This window comes from Dromiciops gliroides, chromosome 2 (assembly GCF_019393635.1).
Source record: "Dromiciops gliroides isolate mDroGli1 chromosome 2, mDroGli1.pri, whole genome shotgun sequence".
NCBI lineage: Eukaryota > Metazoa > Chordata > Mammalia > Microbiotheria > Microbiotheriidae > Dromiciops > Dromiciops gliroides.
In genome coordinates this window covers 31796843-31821137 of record NC_057862.1, presented here as the reverse complement: position 1 = coordinate 31821137, position 24295 = coordinate 31796843, and the positions used below count along the sequence as shown (strand labels likewise).

At 44.6% G+C, this 24295-nt stretch overlaps 1 protein-coding gene across 2 annotated transcripts; it reads right to left on the bottom strand.

The window, feature by feature from the left end:
* Positions 1-2580: 2580 nt before the first annotated feature.
* VPS26A (VPS26, retromer complex component A) lies at positions 2581-23483 on the bottom strand. 2 transcript variants are annotated; one of them, XM_043987236.1, is made up of 9 exons: positions 23384-23483; positions 16157-16306; positions 12570-12645; positions 11176-11332; positions 9820-9984; positions 8787-8893; positions 7843-7911; positions 6535-6677; positions 2581-4213 (listed from the first exon to the last, which is right to left on the bottom strand). In XM_043987236.1, exons 1-9 carry the CDS (start codon positions 23384-23386, stop codon positions 4100-4102), a joined length of 984 nt encoding a protein of 327 aa, XP_043843171.1. In that variant the 5' UTR covers positions 23387-23483; the 3' UTR covers positions 2581-4099. The 2 variants fall into 2 exon arrangements, with proteins under 2 accessions (XP_043843171.1, XP_043843172.1); XM_043987237.1 differs by lacking the exon at positions 23384-23483 and adding an exon at positions 18017-18035.
* Positions 23484-24295: the final 812 nt, after the last annotated feature.

Below are 24295 nucleotides of genomic sequence, written 5' to 3'. Positions count from 1 at the left end.
CCACTTCTGTAAGAATTGTGTCATTATTTGGATGCCAGAATCCCTATTTGGCAAGAGAATAGAGTACATATTGCCGATTAAGTTGGAACTGAGGCTTATGTCAGCCTTATATCATTAGTGTTGAGAATCCTGCTAACTACTTGAATTTTACATTAGATTGAACAGCAAACAAAATTTAGACAGGAAAGGTCGAGCCACAAATGACATACTGCCAATTAGAAAATTCTCTTGCTTATTTGCCCATAAAAAATAAGGTAAAGAGATACTGGGTTTGAAAAAACCCTAGTCCTACCCACTTTTTCAGCTACGAGAGAAGGCAGACAGACAACACAGAACCACAATATACCAACCTGTCTGTAGTTTTCTCAATAGAGCACAAAGGTGCTTGATGGATGGCCATTACATGGGCTCTCCCCATTCCTTCTCTCTAGAAGCTTCCCAATTGGTAAAATCGCTTTTTATGCACACACTGGAAGTTCTCCAAGATGCAAAGTGGAGAGCCTGAGCCAGCAGTCCCTTTGTGGTCACTGGAGTTACAAGAATTTTCAGGGTCCTTCCTGCCTATTGCACAAATAAACCAGCAGAGGATACAGATGGATTCACTGCCGTTCATTTGTCCACTCAAGGAGGCTCAAAATTTACCAAAGCCTTTAGAATGGGTAACTTTCGATACCACACCAAGAAAACAGCATCTTCTTTCTCAATCACTTAGTTAATTAACATTTGGTAAGCTCCTACTATGTGCCTTATTAGCTGGAGAAGAGCTCCTAGAACTAGTCAAGTTCCGTGAGTTTTCTTTTGTAAACTTAAAGTGATTGAGAAGGAAGGCACTAAAGGAGACATTCCGTACATTTGTTGTCACAGAAAGAAAATACATCAAAAAAAAGAAATAAAATAAGAGCAAAAATAGCACAAAAAGGAGTCATTTAAGTTCTCTTAAAATTTCACTTTCAACAAGGGCCAGGCATTGGCCTAAACTTGAGATATAAAGAAATAATATCGAACAACTAGCATCTGATAGCACTTTGAAGGTTTGTTTGCAAAGCACATTTCAAATATCTCATTTGATCCTTGTAACTAACAGCTCTATGAAGTAGGTGCTGTGATCATCCCCTTTTACAAAGAAATAGAGACCCCCCCCCCCCGCCCCCCTTGCACCGGGTCACAAATCCAAGGTGGGATCTGATCTCAGTCCTTCTCAACTCCCAAGAAAGAAGTTAGCCCCTGCTTGTCTTGGAGCTCACACTCTAATGGGGGAAGCAATGTGCAAACACAGATATATAACAGGATAAACTGAAGAAAATGCTCAATTTCTGAGGTGAAGTGAAAATGAAGATGGACTTTTTTTTCCCCTATCCAAGCTTATGGATTCCCCTTCCCCCAAGTTAAGAACTCCTGCTCTTTTTTTTTTTTAAGTGAGGCAATTGGGGTTAAGTGACTTACCCAGGGTCACACAGCTAGTTAAGTGTTAAGTGTCTGAGGCCGGATTTGAACTCAGGTCCTCCTGACTCCAGGGCTGGTGCTCTATCCACTGCGCCATCTAGCTGCCCCACTCCTGCTCTTTTTAAAGCCATAAATGAATGGCCAATCTGCACCGGCATTGTTGGAGGCAGTTTTTATGTCAAGCTCATGAAACCACAGGCCCAGAATCTGCCCCCAAAAAGTCAGCACCCTTAGCACTCCTGTCAGGAGACCCGTGTTCAAGCCCTGCTATTTACCAGCTATGTGGACTTCGGCACATGGCCAAGCTGCCCAAGTTCTGAGCCCAAGGTCCTTCCTCTGAGGCATGGGGATGCTAATATTTGCAGGCCCTCCCTTCACTAGGCAGGTAAAGGAGGCAGTGATAATACAATGAGGTAATAACAAGAGAAACACAGGATGGTAGTAAGGCAAATCCTTGTAGGCCTCAAAACTCTATAAAAATGTTAGATCAATGTAAAAAAGTAGAGTTCAGTAAGGACCCCTTCCCTTTATAAGTTGACATGAAATATAGCCATCAATCTCAGTGTTTCTCTGCCAGGGTTCAGTTTAATTAATAGCCTTTCTAGCACAGAGTATTAAAAATCTCTTTCATTCTCTAACTTGGTTGCCAAAAGCTGAATAAGAGCCTTGGGTACCATCCCATAAGTTTTAAACAAGCTCATTACTATGTGGGTTCAAGTTACATTGAAATTGAGAGCACCCCAAGGACCCCTGTCGGCCTTTTAGAGCAGCTGTGGTCTCAATCTGTGCCTAGCCTTTTTGATAAGCGTCTCCAAATTTGGCCAGGCTCTGCAAGGCAGAGCCATGAAGTCCAGTCTCCTCACACCTAGGCTCTAGGCCTTAGGCCAGGCAGGACCTACCACAGCATGGGCCCCACATGCCCCTCCTGGATTAACAGCACCATTTAAATAAAAGTGCTCATTGTCCCAGGAACAGCCTCCTAACCTAACCTGTGGTAAAGTCAGCCCATCTCTACATTACAAACATTCACAGCTCCCATCCAAGACGCACCACTGACCAAATCCCCGACAGCTAAGAAAGGAGACCAGGCTTCTTGAGAATACAGCTATTTTTAATCATTCAAATAGCAGCTCAATATTGGTTTCAAATTCTTTATTATACATGGTTGCACAATTTGAGGCTGGTTAAATACAATCAGTTTTCAAAATCTTTTCAGTTTCTAGATTACTACATGCAAGTGACCATGAAAATATTTGGCATTTAAATTTTTGTTTTAAATTTCTGAACAGGCACTTACATGAGGAAAAAAAAAATCCATCTGTTTTTACCCCCAGACATCCACACTGAAAAGAGGTGTTCCCAAAGCACAGGAACCCAGAGAGCATCTTCTGCAGTAAGAGGTGGTGGTCAGCATGCCACCGGAGGAAAGCAGTTGTCAGACAGCAGGACCGGGGACTGAGTGCGGTCCACCGACCAGGCTTGCACGGACATTGGTCAAAAGTCTCAGTTGGTTCGTGAACCGTAAGTGCAGGTGGCTTCTGTGGCTCAGACAAAACCAGCGCTTCTGCCACATAGACATGCATGGACACATCGGAAACAGAACCCAGGTCACAGCTGCGCAACCTTCCAGCGTCTGAACCAAGGAGGACTTAAACTCAACGTTAAACAAAATTAAGACAAGGACAGTATATGTGTTTCCTAGAGGTTAGTTGCTTGTAAATTCTGAGTTTTGGCTGGCCAGAGCTGCCGCTTAACATAAGTATGCTTAACCAGATACAGACTGGAGATGTCCACCCAACCCAACAATCAAGAGGTGAATAAGAATTAGCCTTTTCTGCACACACAGCCAAATTTTCCCTAAAACTTCAAACTATCTGTGGGGGAAAAATGTTATGTGAAATTAGAATTTTTAAAACACAAAAAACACACTGCAGAAAAACTACTGTGGCGCTGATGCAAGAGTTAAACGGACTAACAGCAAAAAAGAAATCCTGGAAGTAAGTGGCAGTCACCCCATCCGGCTACAGATCTCTCATGTGAAAGGTCGGAAGAAGTTCCCAGTGTAGAAACATGCCACGGGACTGGAAGACTCAGGACAAAAGCAGTGCCTGAATCCCTCTAACACCCACAAGACTGAACAGAAATGCTCAGGGAACATTATGCCTAGAGGATGGCTGCCAAGCAGGGTGGCCCCCACAGCCTCACAGCCACCCAGAGTCTCTCTTATCACTTGAATACCCAAGCCTCGTGTTCTGCAGAGAATGAGAGGGAAATCAATGACATGGAGATGGGGCAGGAAGAGTCATAATCTATATCCTCGAGAAAGAAAACAAAATTACAAAATGTCAAGCCTACACACATGGAGATTTTTAATTTTTAAGCTTATGCATATCTGAGTGCATATGATCAACTCAAAGTATGAAGTTTAAAAAAAAAAAAAGAGGAGAGAGAGACGGCAGCTTGAGAAAGTTCCAGTGTTTCAGAGAAAGCACTTTGTTTTTAACAGGCTGTACACCTTGGAGACTGGTTAGTAGTGCCGCAAAACAGGTGAGCGTGGTCGGAGAGGGGCCAGGCGAGGCCATAGGCCTTGTCCTGTGCAGGCTTTGACCACTGGAGCCCCCAGCCTCCCCTTCCCCGCTCCCTGCTCTTCTTCCCTTCACATTTCTGGCTGCTCGGCAGATGCCTGCGGCTCTGGAGGCTCGAAGCGCTGGTGAAAGTTTGTCCTCGGCTTCCTTAGCTTTTCAGGGGCTTTTCTCCATAAGATGATCTCCTGGTAAAACAAATGGTAGAATGTGGAACACATGAGCCATTTGTGGGTGTGACTGTATTTGAGTTTTATGTGGGTGTCTTGGACTTTCTACTTCAATCGACAAACATTTATGAAGCAACTACTATGTGCCAGGCAATGTACAAAGCGCTGAGGAAACAAAAACCCAGAATCAAACAATCCCTACTCTCTGGGAGTTATACTCTAAAGGGAGCCAACAGGACAGAGATAGTCTATAAAGAGCCCAAATGTCAAGGAATAAATGTAAAGCAGTTTAGGAGGGAGGGCGCTGGCATGTGGGGGAGCAGTGGCCCATCAGATCTACAGAAGAGACTGAGTGCATTCCAATCATGAGGATGGAAAACACAAAGGCCCAGAGACAGGAGCCGGAATGATTCATGCAAGGAGCAAAAAGAAAGCCAGTCTGGAGGGACCGTAGCATGTGAGAGCAGCAGGGGTGTCCAAGGGGGCTGGGGCCATTCTGTGAAGGCCTCAAAAGCATAATGGGGGTTTATAACTGATCTCAGAGCTAGTAGGGAGACCCTGGAGCTGAATGAGGAGGGGAATGATGGGGTCAGAACTGTGCTTAAGGAAAATCTCTTTGACTGCTGTACAGAGGACAGGCAAGAGCAGGGAGAGACCTGAGGTGGGGAAGATCAAGGAGAAAATACAGCTACAGCCCAGACAAGGAGTGAGTGCTGAAGGCCTGAGCCGGGCTGGGGGTGCTCATAGGAGAAGAGTTTGGATCACAGAGATGCTGTGGACACCGAAATGGAAAGATTGGTCACCTAAGTGAATACATGGACTGAGGAAGAATGAAAAGACAAGGACAAGCCCAAGGTTATGAGCCTGGGGGACAGAATGAAGTTGGTTTGGGGGAAAAGTTAATGGGTTTTGTTCTGGACATAGCAAGGCCAAGATGTCTCCTGGCCATCCCAACTTGAAATGTCCAAAAAGCAGCTCAGCCTGTATAACAGATCGGATAGTCAGACATCTGCAGAAGGAAGATAATTAAACCCAAGAGAGCAGATGGCATCCTGAGAAGATGGTCTGGCCAAGAAAAGGTTCTTCTTCTTTTTAAAAGGGGTTGGGGGCGGGGGGAGACTCAAGTCAAAAGGGGAAAGAGCCAGTAGTTAGGGAAGGGATTGAAGATTAGCTGGGGAGGGAGCTGATTGAGGAGAAAATTTGCCAGAAGAGAGGAAAGGGATGTCCTCTTTAATACCAATCCATCTATGAGCTTAAATTTGTCTAAAACAAAACCAAAGTCTCCCCAAATATCAACATGCTGATGCCAGGAAGGAAAGTTAATAGAAATACCACTCTTTTTCGTCCTTCTCACAAAACCATGGGGGCATTTTTTTTTTACTTCTTCCTACCTCTTGCCTCCATATCCAATCTATCACCAACCCTTGTCAATTCTTCCTCTGAAATAACTGTCCCTTCCCAAACATCCTATTCCAACATCTATCATGTGTCCGAGGCTCTGCAGAATTGCAGAATCCTAATAAACTCCCCACTGCAGTCTTCTTGCCCACAGGGCCCTGTTGACCCTGCATACAATGTTAGTTTTCCCAAACGTGTCTTTGTCACATCAGTCTCTCAGAAACCTTCACTGGCTCCACAATGCCCAGAATAAAGACACTAAAACTTCCTTTGCACGGCCTTCATGTTAGCAGGAAGTTTGATCCCAGAGAATACCCGAGAAAAACGACTTCCCCCTCTTTTCTTTGCAGAAGCCTTCAACATACTGTGGTTGTGTAACGTTGTATGTACTGTCAACTCAGCTGACATCCTGGTTTATTTTACCGGATAAAAAAGGGAGGAGATACCCAGAAAGGAAAGTGACAGATAATCAAGTGAAACCATTTTTTTTTTAAAAACCACACCCACCATGGCCCTCCACAGGTTGGCCCTGACCTGCCTTTGCAGCATTCTTTCTCACCACTCCCCTATACAAACCCTCCACTTCAGTCAATCTGGCTTCCTCAGGATCCCCTGAAATTACCCACACTTTCTTACCTTCCAGCCTCTTCCCTCCTGTGAATCCTGCCATATCCTTCAAGGGATGAAATCCTACCTCATCAATAAAACCTCTCTGATTATATGCTGGCCTAGGTGATTTGAGTGGCAGATTCTGCTCAAAGTGTTTTCAGCAGCTTTGCTTCATGGATGGATGATACCTGTGCCTCTCTAAATGATGTGGACATGGCATGCATGGCCCCCCGGGTGGCTCTGCTCGCCTTACTCTCGCCTGCCTCCAATGAGGGTGAGATCGCACCTACAAAGTGGCCAAGAACAAGACACCAGCGGGCAGCGAGCCATACCTGCTGTTTGAAGTACCGTCTGTCTTCCTCATCCACGAGGACTAGGTTCAAAAAATATCGTACTGAGAATTTCTTGTTCACATCTCTCATTGTCGGAGTTGGGTCATATCCCGCCAGAAAGAGTCTTATGGGGATTGATTCACCTTAAGAAAAAGATAATTATTTTTGTTAGAGGAAAACAATCCTGAAATGTCACTAGACAAAGCCATGTGTCACCAGGACTGCCCTCGCTGACGATTCTGGTGATACCTCTCACAATACTAGCACACAAGTGAAGCACTTTGTACTGAGACTGTTCTTATCAATTAAATATATTTTAAACATTAGGACCAAATGTGTCACTTTATTGATTTCAAGGTTTCACTGAGCCTAATTATAAAGAACCAGGAGAGAAGAGCAGAGCAGCATCAGCTCCAGCAGGAAGGGGTGTTGTCCTCACTCCACTTCAAAGTTATACTTTCCTTGAAAAAGCCCGCGAAACCCCCACTTTTCTCAGGCACTGCTGCCACAGTCAGAAGCACCAAAGATAACGGAGGAAAATGGGATCACTCATTGTTGTTTAACACACTGCTCCAGCTCAGCCACTAATTAGAGCACTAATGCTGGTAAGTGCCAGCCTCACCGTGTGAGCTCAGACAGGCAACATTGCCAGACTGGCTGCAGGGAGCCTTGGCCATCCCTGGTAGTGGAGCCTCAACTTGACTGAAGCAGTTAGTGAAGTGTGTTACAGCTCGGAAAGGTGACCAAGATGACCCATCATGACAGGCTGAGCAAGGGGAAACACCTCACCATGGCTGATCAACCAACCATGGAAAAGAAGCGCCCTTCTTAAGGAATCTCCACCTCTGTCTGCCCTTGAGTCCTACAGCCTGCTCTGATATCTCTGGCTGGGACCTGTGGCTGACCAGGACATCTGCAGACTTGTCTCATCACCTCAGTCTGCTTAAGGAACCTCCAGGGCGAGGGGCGGGGGTGATCTTAGTCATTTTCTATTCCCCAAATGCCTACTATAAGGCCTTGCACATAGCTACCTAAGCAAGACTAGTAAGCAGAATACCCACCCTGCACAGTGCCAAGCCTCATCTTCCCAGGGAAGATTATCTTACAGACAGGGAGAGGAATTAGATCCCAACACAGGGCTGGCTCTCAGCAGATCTGTGCCAATGGATTTTATGTAAGAACAAAAATTACTTCAAAATCCAGGTTTGAAGTAGAAAGTAAACAAATATTTTCCGGCTAAAGTCATCACTACTCCTTGTAGTGAAGTTTGTGACCAAGCGTAAATGAAGAGAAAGGGAAGCAAGTTACCTTTGACTGGTGCCCCATCCATGATTTCATACTTGGCGATGGTCTCTGTTTCTGTCGTGGTGCTGGGTCCTGGTCACACAATTGCAATGGCATTAATTGGAACATCCCCAGAACACCATGTCTCCTGCCTCACATGTTTCCATTTGCTTTGATTAATTCTGGCAAGTCAGCAATCTCACTCTAGGAGGGCCCAGCCCCTCTTGGACAATAACCGTGTATGGCCTGCAATTAAGAAGCTCCTTTCTTCCCAAGAGTGCTACAGCTACCATGAGCATTTCTTATCGCTATGCAAGCAGACATAATTCATAAAAGAAATGATAAGAACCATTCTAAAATTTCCCCTTCTACACACAAAGCTCTTATCTCAGATTTCCAATGAGATACCAACTGTGGCATAGGAAAATTGTCCTGCTGCAGACTGAACACTCAGTTCCCTTTGATTTATGCCATCTTCTCCATCCCACTTTCCTATCCCTCCAAAAAAGTGAGTCTCTGAACCTTGAAATTACACTATAAGGACCAAGTTTTACAAAACTAGAGATGGGAGCTGAGCAGCATAAAATTCAATTCTAATGTTTGACCTTAAATCAAGACTTTTTCAAAGCAGGGAATGAGAGGCCACTGAGAACTGGAATGATAACTAGAGATCTTAAGGTCTTGAAAAATGTGACAGGGATGCCTCCCAATCTTTTTCAGCAGAAGGACAACAAACTAGAGAGGAGATAAACAACAAAGAACTTTATGACAATTGAAAATCAAAGGATGATTGGTGAATAGCTTACAGCCAGCAATGGAAGTGGCAAGGTCTAAAAGGAGGGGCCTGCCTTTGGTTCTTCTATTTTACACTCTGGGCTAAATCTGTGAAGATTTTAAACATTCACACTGAGACATTTTAATAGTACTCTAATCAGATCTAGCAGGACACTTGAGTGTTTTCAACTTACCAATTCCCGTGATCTCTTTCTTTATCAGCTGTAATTCCATATGCTGAATTTTTATTCTTACTAATAAGAAATAAATTTTTCCAACAATCACATCCTTTAAATGATACCTTTGGTGGAAAAAAAGAACATATTTTTATAATTAAGACATTAGGTTTAAGTGTAACAAGCTGTTTTTCTACATACATTCATCATTCCAATGAAGAATGGTTATGACATTTGGTTTTGACAAAATCCAGCTTGGAAATTTCAGTTATCATTGTTCTACAGCAAGTAAGACGATATGGTTAAATGTAGCCATATATTGAAACGCAGAGTACTCTAGACAGAGAGTAGCAAAGAAAACGCATTTCATTTCATCTCCAAGAGGACAACACTGATACTTATTTGCAAGGCTGCTTTAACAGAGGGCAGCATGGGTAACATGTTCGGGAAAGTGGACTTGGGAGTCAGCATAATCTCGTTTAAAACCCACCAGTTAGCCCTACTGGCTGGCTTGTGACCCTGGCCAGGTCACTCAGTCTCTATGTCTCATTCCCTCATCTATAAAGTGCAGGGGAGGCCTCAATGATCTTTACATTAGGGCGCTTGGTAATTTAAGAGGAATGTGGACCCCAGGTGGGAGTGTTTACTTAAATAACTGATAAAGCACCATGCTGGGAATGCCCAGCTGTTTAATCTCTGGGCTTTGGGAATATGGGTTTGTTTTGTTCAAAAAACAATCCTGGATCGGAAGCTCGGCTCCATTGAACTCTTTTCTTTCTACCTTCATCACTATTTTCCCTTCAAGCAATTCCAGTATCCCAAGCATGTGCAGGACTGAACTAAAACAGCACCTCTGGCCAGGTAAAGTACCAAGCCTCCTCTTGACTGTTGCTAAACAGTGAGATTTGATGCGACCAGTCTTTCTAGTCTCCCCCAACCAGTAAAGTGATTTGTTTCACACTCTGGGTAACTGACATGGACCCTGAAGCCATGGCTCAATGCTCTTTCTTTGAACTCTGCGGTGGCTTCATTTTCAGGAAAAGACACTCACTTGGATTTATTGTATTCAAACTCTATGTGTAGACAGTCTTCGATGCCCACTTCCATCTTGATGGAGTTGTTAACATCTGGGTAGGTGGCTAGCTGGTGAACAATGAGATCATACTCTTTTACCAAGTCTGACAGTCGTCTTACTATGGTCACTTTAAGAAAATACCTACAAAGCAAATGGGGAAAACAAGTTAAATTTCCTAGGATTCATTTTAATATTTCAAATCAAGAAAACCATTGACTGGAGTTCAGCCTTTATGCCCCTTTTTTGTTGGAATTATTTTAGACTAAAGCATCATTTTCCTAACAGAATTTCTAATTTGAGAATTTATCCAAAATGTGTTCATGGAATTACAGGACCCTCTCTGCAACCTACCCGGATCTCCCCTTAACTCAGGTTTCTGACATTTTGAATGAACCTGAGGAAGGAATAATTGTGAATAAAAAATGAAAAGGTTTAACATTTAAATCAGAAACAAAGTTGGGAAGTTAAAGCCCCAACAAAAGATGAACAATTCTTCATTTTATGGTGTCTCATAGGAGAGGAAGAACACAAAGAAATAAATCAGACAACAATATGAAACACCAAACTCTTGCCCATCAGCCATATCAGAAACACTGTAAAACAGGTGAAATGGAAAGTAAAGTAAGGACCCAAGAAATAGGTGGCTCTCCACCCTCCAAACTGTCTCAGGATGGCCCCAAAGGATGCTCCGTGATACAGCAAGCATGGCAGCTCCTCCCCAATCGCCAACTTTCCCTCTAAAACTGTCTTCACTCTACCCCTGCACAAATTCTTGGGCAATCAGTTCCATAAATTACTGGAAGCACAGCACAACACAGAGATCGCTGCTCTTAAGAGTCACAAGACCCCAATTTGAATGCTGGCCTTCCCATTTAATGCATCCGTGACCTTGGCCAAGTTGTTGTACTTCCATGGATCCCCATTCTCTTCTCCGTAAGATGCAGAGGTTGGACCAGATGACCTCGACTGCCCGAGTGGGCTCTCATAGGAGCTGACTCACTATGTAATGGCATACAACATCTGAGAAATCCTAAGACTTCCTTCCTTATGCTCCAAGGATGACAACTCAAGCCAAACCCCCCAAACTTTCCCAACCAAAGAGTTGGACTATAATTTGATATAGTGGGCGTGTGATTCTCAGTGCTCTCAGTGAGAACACGTTCCTGCTTCCCTAGAGCAGTACAGGGCCCTGTGTACAGGATATTCTATCAGGAAACACAATTCTGTTTTACTGCAGCAGAAAGAGAAGGATATGAAAAAGATTGGCCTTTGTATGAAGGTGAGCTCCGGTCTAAGATTCAGCCCAATTCCCGGTGTGATTGACATCCATACCTCAATCGGACATTGGCACCAATGTAGGATTCATAGGGCTTTTCAACCTGCATAAATTCAAAGTCATAACTTCTGCTTTGTGTCAGTTCTCCAGGTAAGGCCAATTCTTTCACTAGGTTTACAAATTCATGGGTATTACTCTTGTCATTGAAGAGCTCTAAGAAATTAAGAAAAACAGAAATCAACCAAATTATTCTGAATACCAACTTCATAAAGATTAGAAGTGCCACCTCCATTCAGTCTACTGGGCTTTTCCCCATCTAACAAAAACCTGAGTCAAATTCTTCCTTGCTATAATAGCTGCCTAACTAAAAAAAGTTATTCACGTTGCACAAATTTCAGTGACCAACACTATATAAAAATGCCTCCAGGGATCTCTTATTTTGATAGTGTGAAAACATTACCAGTAGTCATCAGAAGTTATCAAGGTCAAAAATGGTGTTATTCCAAGATGGATGCCCTTGATAAATCTATTAGATATCCAGTACTAAGAACAAGGTGACACTGAGGACAAAAATATAAATTTTCTCTTCTAGTAAAATGCTAAGCAGGAAGGAAAATAACCTCTAATTTTTATACATAAGAAATAAGAAAATAAAAGGCCTGTTACATTGCATACTTAGGACTTAGAATATGAGGGTCTTTACCGAGCCAAATTTCACAGAAGCCCTCTGTGCTGTCCTTTTCCCCAAGGCCAGGGGGATGTGGGTGTGTCTAGAGGATTCAGCACTGCTACAAATAAGACATTTGGAAGGGAAAACAGGCAGAAATAGTTTCAAGATAGAAAAGTTAAGACATTATTTTAGGACACAGCTTTTAAGAAATTTGGCTGATGCCAAAAGTTCTTCCTCTGAATTCTGCCTATAAGATTTTGTGTCGAGGGCAGCTAGGTGGCGGAGTGGATAAAGCACCAGCTCCGGACTCAGGAGGACCTGAGTTCAAATCCGGCCTCAGATACTTGACACATACTAGCTGTGTGACCCTGGGCAAGTCATTTAACCCTCATTGCCCTACCCACCCCCCCAAAAAAAGATTTTGTGTTGGGTGAGACTCTGGGTGATTCAGAGTCCAAGCCAACATGAGGTGATGAGCCCAAACAATGTGGGGAGCAAGTGTAAGGGGAGGCTGGTGACAAGCTTTATTAAGCTCCTCATTTCAATTTCAGTAACAAACCCAGAGTTAATCTAGACTCCTAAAACAAGGATTAAGAAGACTTGCTAGTCTTAAAATGTTACATAGCACATTTACAAACTGTCTTCTCTCTACAACATCAATTCTCAAATTCCATTGAGATAAGCATGAAGTCATTCACTTAAATTCCAACAAAAATCTTCCTTTCACTTTTGAATTGCCCAAAACAAAAACAAGCCAAAGATAATGTTTTAAAAACTCACCAATTTGGCCGACAAATTCAATTCGAATTCCTTGGTGTTCTAGCCTCTTTCCAGGTTGCTTAAAGGCTAGGTTTACCTGCCAAGACATAATGTTTTAATAAACATTAAGGGAATGCCATCACAACAAACTTTGGGGGCAAGTCCATATTGATTTTCATTTTGTTTAATACCATATTCAAGTCTGTGTCTAGAGCATTTCATGCCTATTCATAATATGTAACTAGGTATTTTCAGGAATACAATTTCCTTTGCATTACCAACCATCTCTCTCCTTCCCTCCTGTCTCAGAGAAAGAGGAGATGACCCCTGTAGCCCTTGGCCAAAAGAAGTAATTAAACACTCTGATTTAAAGGCTTCCACCTAATCTATACTTGGAGAAGTAATAGTGACTTCCTCATCCACTCCGGTAATTTGTTGTTGCTGTTGTTGTTGTTAGGCAGAATTTGCTACACTGAACCAATACACAAAATACATTCGCTTCTCTAACAAATCAAAGAAAGAGCTCATCCCTTGGCACAGTATTTATGAAAGGCCTTATACAGAATTAGGGATTTGGAGCTAGAAGGGGTCTCAGAGGTCACCTAATGAAATCCCCTAATTTTACAGAAGAAATGAAGGCGCAGTGGTAGCATGACTTGCCCAAGGTCACACGGGATAAATGGCAGAGGCCACATTTGAACCCAGGATCCACTGCTCTCTAACATACACACTATCCTTGGGATTCATGCAGGGAGAAAGGTCCTTCTGGAAGGTATGTTTAGGACAAACACATAATACCAAATTCTGCAGAAGGCTGTCAGTCCCCCCTCCCCAGCCAATAAGCTCCTGTGGCTCCTAATTACCCTATGATTGATGCTTCCCACCTGGGCCCCTCCCTTTGCAGTCTTCTGACACCTTACTCACCCCTGCCTCCTCTCAGCACAGTGACCCTGGCCCCCTGCTTGTTCATCAGCCCTTCTGCTCTACCTTTCAGCCCTGAGCATTTTCACGGGCTGCCCCCATGTCTAGAGCACTTTCCTCCCTCCCCATCTCTGCTTCTGCCTTCCTTCAGGCCTCAGTTAAAGGCCCACTTTCTGCTAGAAGCTCTTCCCAATCCGCAGTCTTGGTGACTTGGCTGTGAGACCACCTCTCATTTATCCTGCACGTAGCTTGTTTTTATGTAGTTTTTGTTATCTCGTCTGCCTTGGGAGACAGTGACTCCTCAAGGGCAGAGGCCTTCCTGTACCTTCTCTGCCTCCCCAGCACAGTGTCCAGCACATAGTAGGCACCTGATAAATGCCTGACTCACTGATGCTTCAGGATCTCCAAACTCAGGTTCAAATCGTTACCCAAAAAGCACTACCCCCAATCATACTAACAAAGGAGTCCATAAAATTCCTCCTGGCTTTGGTGAAGAGCGAAACTCCATCATGACTAACTGCCCATGTCTCATCTGGAACCCAATCCTCTGGGCCACTCAAAGTCACTGACAATGACTGACAGAATAGAAACCATCTTCAAAAGCAGACATGCTCCAAATCGCTGAGAAGGGAAATACAATTAACTAAAAGAACTCAGTGGTTTTCCTCACGCCATGCCCTGAACATTAGCCAAGACGATCCAACAAAAGGTGGAAGGGCTGAGAGAAGGTGAGCACACAACCCCCTGCCAGGGGCTGTGAACTGGTCCAAATGTTCTAGAAAGCTACTGGGAACCTAACGAACAAGTGCCACTCTTCACCCCACCCCCCTCTCAAAATAATATTTTTCCCCACCTGCATGCAAAAACAATTTCTAACATTTCATTTTTTAAAAAACTGGAGTTCCAAACTCCCTCTCTCCCTCCCTCCCTTCCCCCTTCCCTGAGGCTGTAAGCAATTTGATAATGTCATACACATACAGTCATGCAAAACATATTTCCGTATTAGTCATGTTGTGTTCACACGCCCTTTGACCAAGAGGGCCCACTCAGTGATACGGACCCCAGGAGGTCGAGAACAACGGTCTGACATGTGCCAAGACTTAGCAGGACACTGTGAGGCACCAAAGAACTGAAAATCAAACTTGTGCCCATCAACTGGAACACAGCTGAACAAACGCTGGCATGTGAATGGAACAGAGTATTATTGGTACAGTAAGAAATGATCAATCCTAGCAATCTGGAGACACATGGGAAGAGATGTATGGGCTGATGCAGAATGAGACAGCAGGTTCTGAAGAACAGCTCCGCCTAGAACAATGAAAATGAAAAGATCACTAATGGAGGAGGCTGAGTCCTGAGTCAATTAACAATCCAACTGTCCCGGAGAACAGAGAACGGAAAGGCAAAGACCCAGCTGGCTGAGGGGAGGTGGGGTGGGGGCACTGGGACTGCTGCTGCTTGTACCTCTTTGTTACAAGGGAAGTTTCAACGAAAGGATGGTATTCACAAGTGACTGTGAGGAAAAAAAAAAGATAAAGCATCAAAGTAAAGAATTTTAAAAGGAAATATCTAAGAACTAGTAAAGAGCCTAAAGAGAACCATACTCCTAAAAGATTCTTCATGAGTAGAAGTGGGACGATAGAAAGAGAAAACCCCGCTGAAGGTCTGGTTGTTCAACCTCCTGAGAATCCAGCCAACTCCCTTCCCTTCATCCTGTCCACCGGCTGTCAATGCCGTGCAGCCTGCTCTCTTCTGAAGAGAAGACCTGGCCTTCTCTGAGCCTCAGTGTTCTCATCTGTAAAGCTCTGTTGGTGCTTCTATAAGCTTGGCTTGAGGCTGGCTTCTGCAGGACCCTGGCCTCCTCTTCTGGCGAGGGAGACAAAAGGACTCCTCTGCCAGGCCTGAACGTCAGCACATCAAATGTTAGTTGGGCAGACTTCCGGCACCCTGGGCTTTCCTCTCTTCTCCTACTGGTTCTCAGCTTTTCTCATTTGATCTAGTTTCTATCCCCTTGACCACTCTGGCTGCTCTTCTGCAGGCCCCTCCTATTTCTTAAATGTGGGGTTGGGGGAGGGGGGTTAGAAAAGAAAATGAAGATTATTGACCCGATTTTGAGATTTTGCATATCTGTGCTCTGGCCATCTGTCCCCTGTCACCATAGATTAGAAGTCACCACACTTCTGAACACTAAGGTAACTTAGAGGATGGGAGGGTGGGGAGGAGGGGAGCCCCAAGAACCTGGCCAAGCAGAAACTATGTCTCAATCCCTCCATATAAAGGAAAAGAAAACACAAGGATTAACACAAATCCAGTGGAAATAAGGGGCAATGGACCCAGTTCTGAAGTCAGAGGACCTGGATTCAAATCCTGCTTCAGCAGCTTATATGACCTCGAGAAAGTCCCTTAAACTATAAAGGCCTCGATTTCTTCATCTGCAAAATAAGGGTATTGGACTAGATAACCTTTGAGACCCTTGTTCTATAAGCCACCCCCCCACACACACACAAATACACACTATTCTACCCTAAACAATTTAACCATATGACATGCTTAAAGAAGAGAAAGACTTCAAACATACTTCAAAAACCAAGCATTTAAAAACCTTTTACAGTCAACATGGAACTACAAATGCTAATGTTCTACAACCAGGCAGTGACTGAAATTCTAGTTCCATACAAAGAGTTTACCTTTCCTGAAACGGATTCACCATCATAGAAGAGATAATGTTTTTCTACTTTGCCATCATCAGTTTTCATTTCCGCCATCTTCCGTGACTCCCCATCATTAAGGACAACATCAATCTCACAGATGGGACCAAAAAAACCTCCAAGAAAACTCTGAAATGAAAGGAAAAGCATCCTGATTAGTAACAAATGAACACTGTTGTTTTAGCTTACTTTATGATTCAAATTGAACTAAGTTATCTACCACTTCCATTTACCACAGGAATTAAGGGAATTTATGCTGATAGTTTAAAAGAATTGTTAAGAAATAGAACTATAGTTAAATAAATCTGTAATAAAACAAAGATACTATAACAGATTTTTAAATACAATATCTATTTGTCAGTCATTTCTCATGGAGGGAACATCAGAGTTGTATGTTACTATATAAAGTAAATAAAACTATCTTGAGTAAGTAGGAGTAATTTCATTTTACTGGGTTAATTTTTAAAAAGATACTTACAGAGGCAATACGTTTATATATTTTATGACAATGTCAGAAATTGAAGTCCATGACATGTAGGTGTCAAAATACATTAGTTGGAAATGAAAACAACATTCGGGCTATAAACAGCATTTTTTATTTTTGGCCTTTGGTTGGGACTTAAACCCACACCCCTTGTCTGACAGTCTATAGATATTCTTTAAAAAAAGTGGTAAAGGATATTTTGTCCTAATAATAGAAAAATCAATGAACTGTACGTAGAAACAATCATCAAGAGGAATTCTTCATAGGAAGTAACTACAGTACGGAGGGAAAAGTCTGGGGTTGGGAGACAGGAAATCTGCATTCTAGTCTCAGAAACTAGTTATGTGACCTGATGCAAGTCACCTGTTTCCTCATCTACCCTTATCCGCTCTCATAAAAGATGTGTGAGCAAAGTTGGCAGAAAGGCACTTCTATGGCAAAGCAGGTAAGAATCAAAAAGGACCAAGGCTGGTCTCACTGCATTATTTCTGCCTGTATACTTCGAGTACACCGATGACAAGGTTTCCCTGTATTTTACAAGATACCTCAACCCTAGCTGATAGCATTGTGCTCAAATAATGAGCAAGCTCTATCATCACGTGGAAACCTGAAGGTCAATTCCAGGAGGTAGATTCTAGGAGGCAAGTGGCCAGAATTCCACCAAAATTCTGTGATGCTAGCTAGCTAGCTCCTTTCTAGATAACATCTACATTCCAAGATAGTATTTTTTTTTAGTGAGGCAATTGGGGTTAAGTGACTTGCCCAGGGTCACACAGCTAGTAAGTGTTAAGTGTCTGAGGCCGGATTTGAACTCAGGTCCTCCTGACTCCAGGGCCGGTGGTGCTCTATCCACTGGGCCACCTAGCTGCCCCCAAGATAGTATTTTAAAGTTAGAAACCATATGTGAATTCTCATGAAAATTGTGCTTTGTTACCCAAGAACTAGAGAACTGATTTTGTTTAATAACTATTAACCAAAAAACATTTCTGGGGTTATAAAAAGCTCTCTCAGCTTCAAGAAGGAGACAATCTAAACAGGAAACCAGGACACATATGCATAAAAGTATAAGGCAACATCCAAGTGCCCCAAGAGTTCTCTCCCTCCATCAGACTGACCAATGAACTTGATTCAAACTCTGTTGTTATGTGGTTCAGAGGACCCCAAGATCACAGATTCGGAACCGAAAGTGACCCCAAGGGTCATAGAGTCCAATACTCTCTTTTTGCTAAAGAGAAACAGGCGTGGAGTGTGTTTAAATGGCTTGTCCCAAATCACACAGTGATGGGATTTCTACCCAGGTCATTACACCACCTACACAGACAGACACACACACTCTCACTCACTCACTTACTCACTCAAGTTCTCTCACTTTCTCCAGGGACATTCTGAAAGACTTCCAAGATGGTCTTCCGACATCCTCCAAAACCGTCTATCCAGATGGCAGTAGTTGTTCCTTTCACACTAATTTTACATATTCTCTTTAAATAAGTTTTCCTTCAAAAGCAACCTCTAATAAACTGTTCATTTACTGACCAAATTAATGCACAGATCTCGAAGTATTCTTCTATTTAAAATGCCGTACCTGTACTTTTTAGTATCTTGGCTTTGGTTAATGCAAGGGAAGCTGAGGTTACAATCACCTTTTCTTGAATAAACTTAAACTATCTTTACTAAATAAAGTTTCAGCTTATTGCTTGGGGGGAAAATAGATTTCCCCTGTTCTTAAGATTTATGGCTGATGTGTAGCTGGATTTATAATTTCAAAGTTCATTAAATACTCAATTAGCAAAACTAAAAAATCAAATTTACTGAAAATTAAACTATTCATGAATCAAGATGACACTTTACAAACTTCAAGAGTCTCACCAATTTTCTAATTAGTCAAGATATTGATACCAATATATCTCACCCCCACAATGTTCTTTCTGGAGGAATTTCCCCCAACCTCCTCAAATGTAAAATTCTAGAGCAGTCAAAACTCTGAAAAGAGACAACGTGATGAAAATGACCAGAGCCTTTGCTTGTACCCACCCCTATGCCAGGGACTCCCAATAGCGAACAACAAGGCTTCAGAGAATACATTTTAAATGTCAAGCCCTACAAGGAAGATAAGATGTAACAGTACTCTAAATTTAACATCTGCAAAATACCAAATGTTTCTGTTTGGATTTTCATTCTAATTCCAAAACATGCCCTGGACTGGGGGCACTGCAGAATTCAGTCTTGCTCAAAGAAATTGTTTGTTCCTAAGTCCGAATCCAAAAGTACAGATGGTACTGAAGACTTGGGTGTTAGGAGACTGAGATGTGATCTTCGTCATTTGGGTGATCCTTCCATATTTGTCAGTTGTGTGATGCTGGGCAAGGAACTAACTTCATCCTACTTACACTGCTTAGCTCGTAGCTTAGTTATCACAAAAGCACTTTGCAAACCTTACAAGTTTAAAACAACCTGGAAGTACCAAGCTCTCCTGATTCCAAGTCACTTGCTTTTCACATGTGCTGTGGTCCTTTGCCCACAGAGAGTTCTTAGAAGAGAAATTAAGAGGAAAAAAGAACCTAAAATTGATATCATTTCAAAGATCAGTCCTTGTTCTGGCCCATCCCCCCATAAGAAAGAGAGAAGCCCAGAGAGCTCTGAGATGAAAGATCAAAGGCAACATGTCTTTTTATGGAGCCCTGCCCAGAACTCCTCTCTAGATGCACCTTTCCAAAAGTAGGATCGTGGGATTCAGAGCTGGAAGGCACCTTCAAGTTCATTTTGTCTAACTCCGAGCAGAGCCAATGGACGGCCTGACTGACTCCATTTGCCTGGCAAAGTCTAATTTTGGTGGACAGATGAAGAACCAATCTCATCTCTCCTGAGATGTAAACAAGCTGTAAAAGAACAGATAAACAAAATGGTCTGGGCTGGTGAGGAATTGAGGAAGGAAACTGAGTGGAAACTGTATTTGCTAAAAGGACTCAGATGCTTTCGTGCAGGCCTATTAGAGGCTACCAGACCACTGCTGAAATTACAGAAGGCTATTTTGAGAGCCTATTTGAAGCTGGAAGAAACTAAACAAAGGCCACAGGCTCCACCAGCTCTTTCCAAGGAAGTACTGGGTCCTAGGCAAGTCTGTCAGCAGCAGAGGAGGCAGCTTTTAGAAGCAAGACCAGACTTGAAGGCAGAGTAACTCACATAGTAGATAAAAGGAGATCAGGGACAGGAAAGTACGGTGAACCAGTGAAGCTCTCAATCAACACCAAGGATTATTACAGAGTACCTGGCCAGGAGTCTCTTTTATAGCTCTCTTCCCTAACCTACACCCTACGCTGACTTCACTGACTACACCTTTCCAAACCTGCACCAACTTCACTGACTTCTGCACCTCACTGTGAGCACCACTATCCAGTACAATTTTACAGGGACCATCCAGTCTCGATTGTAGATTTCTGAACTTGTGAGTCCTCTGAACTCCATCCTATGGAAGATGACCATCAGGAAAACTCTCAAAGTCACAGAGTGGACCAGATTTACTTAGGAAAACAAAAACACTGATCTTGAGATTTTCAAAGTGGAGTTTTTAAAAGCAAGCTATCCGAAGTGATTTGAGGAGAAGGAAAGCCGGGCCAAAGAGAAGCACTTCACAATGGTAACAGTGTAAACAAAGTCAACAAGAAAAAGCAGTGGATAAAGCATCGGTCCTGGATTCAAGAGGATCTGAGTTCAAATCCAGCCTCAGCCACTTGACACTTACTAGCTGTGTGACCCTGGGCAAGTCACTTAACCCTCATTGCCCTGCCCAAAAAAAAAAAAAAAAAAGCAGCAACACCCTTGCAGATACACAGGGGCCAAGAGGTGCAGGGCAATGGTAAACTAATCCCTGCACTGAGACTTTTGGGACATCCCCTACAAGTCACCGTTAGAACCATCCTGCTTAAGGACAAATAGCAATCCAATGGTTCTTTCAGGAAATGACCCTTGTTAAGGGAAATGTATGTCAGATGTGTGTGTGCGCGCGCGCGTATTTTTTTGTTGTTTATTTAGCATTTTATTTTCCCCCAATTATATGTAAAAACAATTTTAACATCCATTTTTAAAACTGTGTTCCAAATCCTCTTCCTTCCTTACATGTGTATTTCTTGTATAAGAGCAAGATCATTTGATTATTTGAGCAAGTCATGTCCGACGCTTCCTGACCAAATTTGGGGTTTTCTTGGCAGATACTGGAGTGTTTTGCCGTTTCCTTCTCCATATCATTTGACAGATAAGGAAACTGAGGCAAACCAGGTGAAGTGACTTGCCCTGGGTCCCACAGCTAGTAAGAGTCTGAGGCCAGATCTGAGCTGAGGAAGAGGAGCCTTCCTGACTCCAAGCCTGCACTCTCTCCATCCTCTGCACCACCAAGCACGGCTATAGGGTTCCAGGCACTGGGATAAGCCCTTGTTGCCAATTAATTAATTGTGCTACTATTTTTATTTTATAGCCAGGCAAACTGAGGCAGACAGAGATGAAGTGACTTGCCCAGGAAGTGTCTGAGACAGGATTGGAATTGAAGTCTTCCTGACTCAAGGCCTGGCACTCTAGCCACTGCACCACTAACTGCCTCTAAAGCTTTTTTCTTAATAAATAAATTGAAAAGAAACTTAAAACTTTCAATCATTCTATTAAAAGTAATATTACAGGGGCAGCTAGGTGGCGCAGTGGATAAAGCACTGGCCCTGGATTCAGGAGGACCTGAGTTCAAATCCAGCCTCAGACACTTGACACTAGCTGTGTGACCGTGGGCAAGTCACTTAACCCTCATTGATTGGGGGGGGCCGGCCGGGAAGTAATAGCACAAACAAAACCCAACCTTCTACAGGAAGCCTTTCCCAATCCCCCTTAATTTGAGTGTGTTGCCTCTGTTGATAATTTCCAACTGAGTCTGTATATAATTGGTACACAGCAGTTTATTGTACACTGTCTCGCTCATTAGACTCTGAGCTCTCAGGGAGTAGGGACTACCTTTCTTTGCCTCGACAGCATTTAGCACAGTGCCTGGCACATAGTAGGTGCTTCGAAAAATGTTTACTGACTGTTGAACAGGATGAAAAGATGTAGAACTATTACAGAAAGGGCCTTCTCTCACACACACAAACAAGGAGAAAAAGCAGCAGCACATAGAGGCAGATGGATACAATGGGAAGCACTGACTCCAAAGGAAGAGAACTTGGATTCAGATTGCACCTCTGTGTAACATCCCTGGGCTTCAGCCACCTGCAGCTCTAAGTCTATGATTGTTCGAAATAGTTAAAACAGTGAACAATTAGGTTATCTTCGTTTTTACCGAAAAGCTCAAGTAATCACATCATGGACTGCGATTGTTTACACAAAATTAAGCTTTGAAAAAAATAATAAATCTAGTATGAACTTGAATTAACTAGCAGACCGGTTTTTAGGTCGTTTATGGTATCCTTTTTTGCAGCCTGCTGACACAAATGCCAAGACCCACGATAAGATAAGCCCAACTGAAGCTCAGCCTCACAGAGGCCGCTGACAAGACCCAACCTCGAAGCCCTGCCACAATCAAGCGGGCTTGCCCCTGGGAAGGCCATGGAGCATTTGATTTCTGTCTACCTTCTGAGCCATTTCCTCATTTCAGACTTGAGTGTACACAAGTGAGCAATGGAGACCTGTTTAGGAAAAGCAAACACCACACTATTCCCCACTCTCAAGCATGAGGTTTCTGCTTCCCATTTTTTAAATCTTTCCCTCCATTTCTTCAATTGTCAATCCCTCCCAGCTGGAAATGATTATGAAATGTCAAGAAATCTCAATATAATAAGGAAGCTGCAGTCAGAAAAATGGCACTTACTACCTGGGTGACCCCCGGCCATCTTACTTCATATCTCTGGACCTCAGTTTCCTCTACTGTTCCCAATGCCTGGACCGCACTCTTTCCTCACCTTTGCTTTTTTTTTAAAACCCTAGTTTCTCTCAAAGCTCTATTGGAGCAACACCTCCCCGGCCCCACCACCCCCCCGGCCCCCCATGAAAGGTCTTTCTCGATCCGATCCAATCCGATCTTCTGGCTGCTGGTGCCTTCCCCAAACAGCTTGGATTTATCTTGCAAATTATTGGACATACACAGGGTGTCCCAAAAGTCTTGGTGCAGTTTAACTACACCTCTCTTCCCTACGTATAGTCCCTTCTGTCTCTGTCTCCTCGGTGGTCAGCACAATGTCGGACACACAGTAGGTGCTCAAGGCACCCGCCTACCGGCTCCAAATCCTGGGGACCTGGGGTCCCTCCTCCCGCCCGCTCCCTCCCAGCCCCCGGAATCCTCTAAGAGCCACCTTCCGGAGCACCTTGCGGCTCGGAAGCCCCTAAGATGCCCCCCTAGCCAAGCCAAGCAGCAGCACTTATTAGTCGCCTACTGTGTGCCCGCACCGGCTCGGACAAAACCGCGGTCCCGGGTCGCTTCCAGCCCTGTCCCCTCGAAAGCCGGGGTTCCCACCCAGCCAAGAAGCATTAATGAGGCGCCCGCGGTGAGGCCCCCTCCCCGCCCCCGGGGCTACCTTGGGGGGGGCGGCGGCGGCGGCCAGGAGGGCCCGCAGGGACGGCGAGCCCGCGGGCAGCCAGGGGGCCCAGAAGCGGCCGGGGAAGGGCAGCGAAGGCCCCGCCATGGGCAACTCCGCGTCGGACTAAGCTCCGGCCGTTGGCCCCGCGCCCCGCGCCCGGCCGCGGCGTTCACTCACCATGGTCAGCCCCGCCGCCGCTCCGCACGCGCGCCCCGCACGGAAACCCCAAGCCCCGGCTCCCTCCGCCCAGCGGCGCCCCCGTCATGTGACCGCCGGCCGCCCCCTGCGAGCACGTGACCCCTCCGGGGAGGGTGGTGCGGGGCGGGGCCTAGGGCTCCCCCTCCCGCGGACGGGGGCGTGGCCGGGACCCGGGCTGACGTCCTCAGGGCTGGGGGCGGGGCCTGGCCTGACGTCCGCAGGGCCGGGGGCGGGGCCTCGGCCGGGGTAGGCCCTCCTCCGTCCGGCCCCGCCCCGGGGGAAATGTGGCTTCCTCCTCCCTAACCCTTCCCCCTGCTCCCTGCCCCACCCTGGGAAGAAAGTTGATTCCTCCTCCCCACCTCGCCCTAGGGGCGAAGTGTGGGTCATCTCTCCCCAACCCTGGAGATAAGATCGGCCTCGCTCCCCTCTTCCTCCCTCCCCCTTCCCTAGGGGACCTCCCTCCCTCAGGGAAAGTGGGCTTCCCTCTGCCCCCTGGGTGGATGACCATAGATTCTGGAGCTGAAGGGACTTCAGAGGCCAACCCCCTTTTTTACAGATGGGGAAACTGAGGCACAGGGAGGCGAAGAGTTTTGCTCAAAGTCACAGAATTTGGACCCAGTTCTTCTGACACCAGAGCCAGTGTTCTCCTTCCCCTCGGGAAAATGTTAGCCCTCTCCCCTCCATCCCCATGCCTCCCCCTCCTCCTCTGGGGAGGGGACTGGTTCCCCCTCCTCTCTCTCCCTTTTCTTTGCAGGGATCATTGGCTCTCACTCATAGTTCAATAGGATTCCATTCTAAGCCTTTGGATTCAACAAACCTTTATTAAACACCTGCTCTGTGCAAGGCACGGAGGTGGGGGGGGGCACATTAAAAAAATGAAACAATCCCTGT

Coding starts and splice junctions, on each gene's coding strand:
- VPS26A (XM_043987236.1), bottom strand. Junction 11,333..12,569: donor TGAATTTGTCGGCCAAATTG/GTGAGTTTTTAA, acceptor TTAATTTCTTAG/AGCTCTTCAATGACAAGAGT. Junction 8,894..9,819: donor TTTGAATACAATAAATCCAA/GTGAGTGTCTTT, acceptor TTTCCACCAAAG/GTATCATTTAAAGGATGTGA.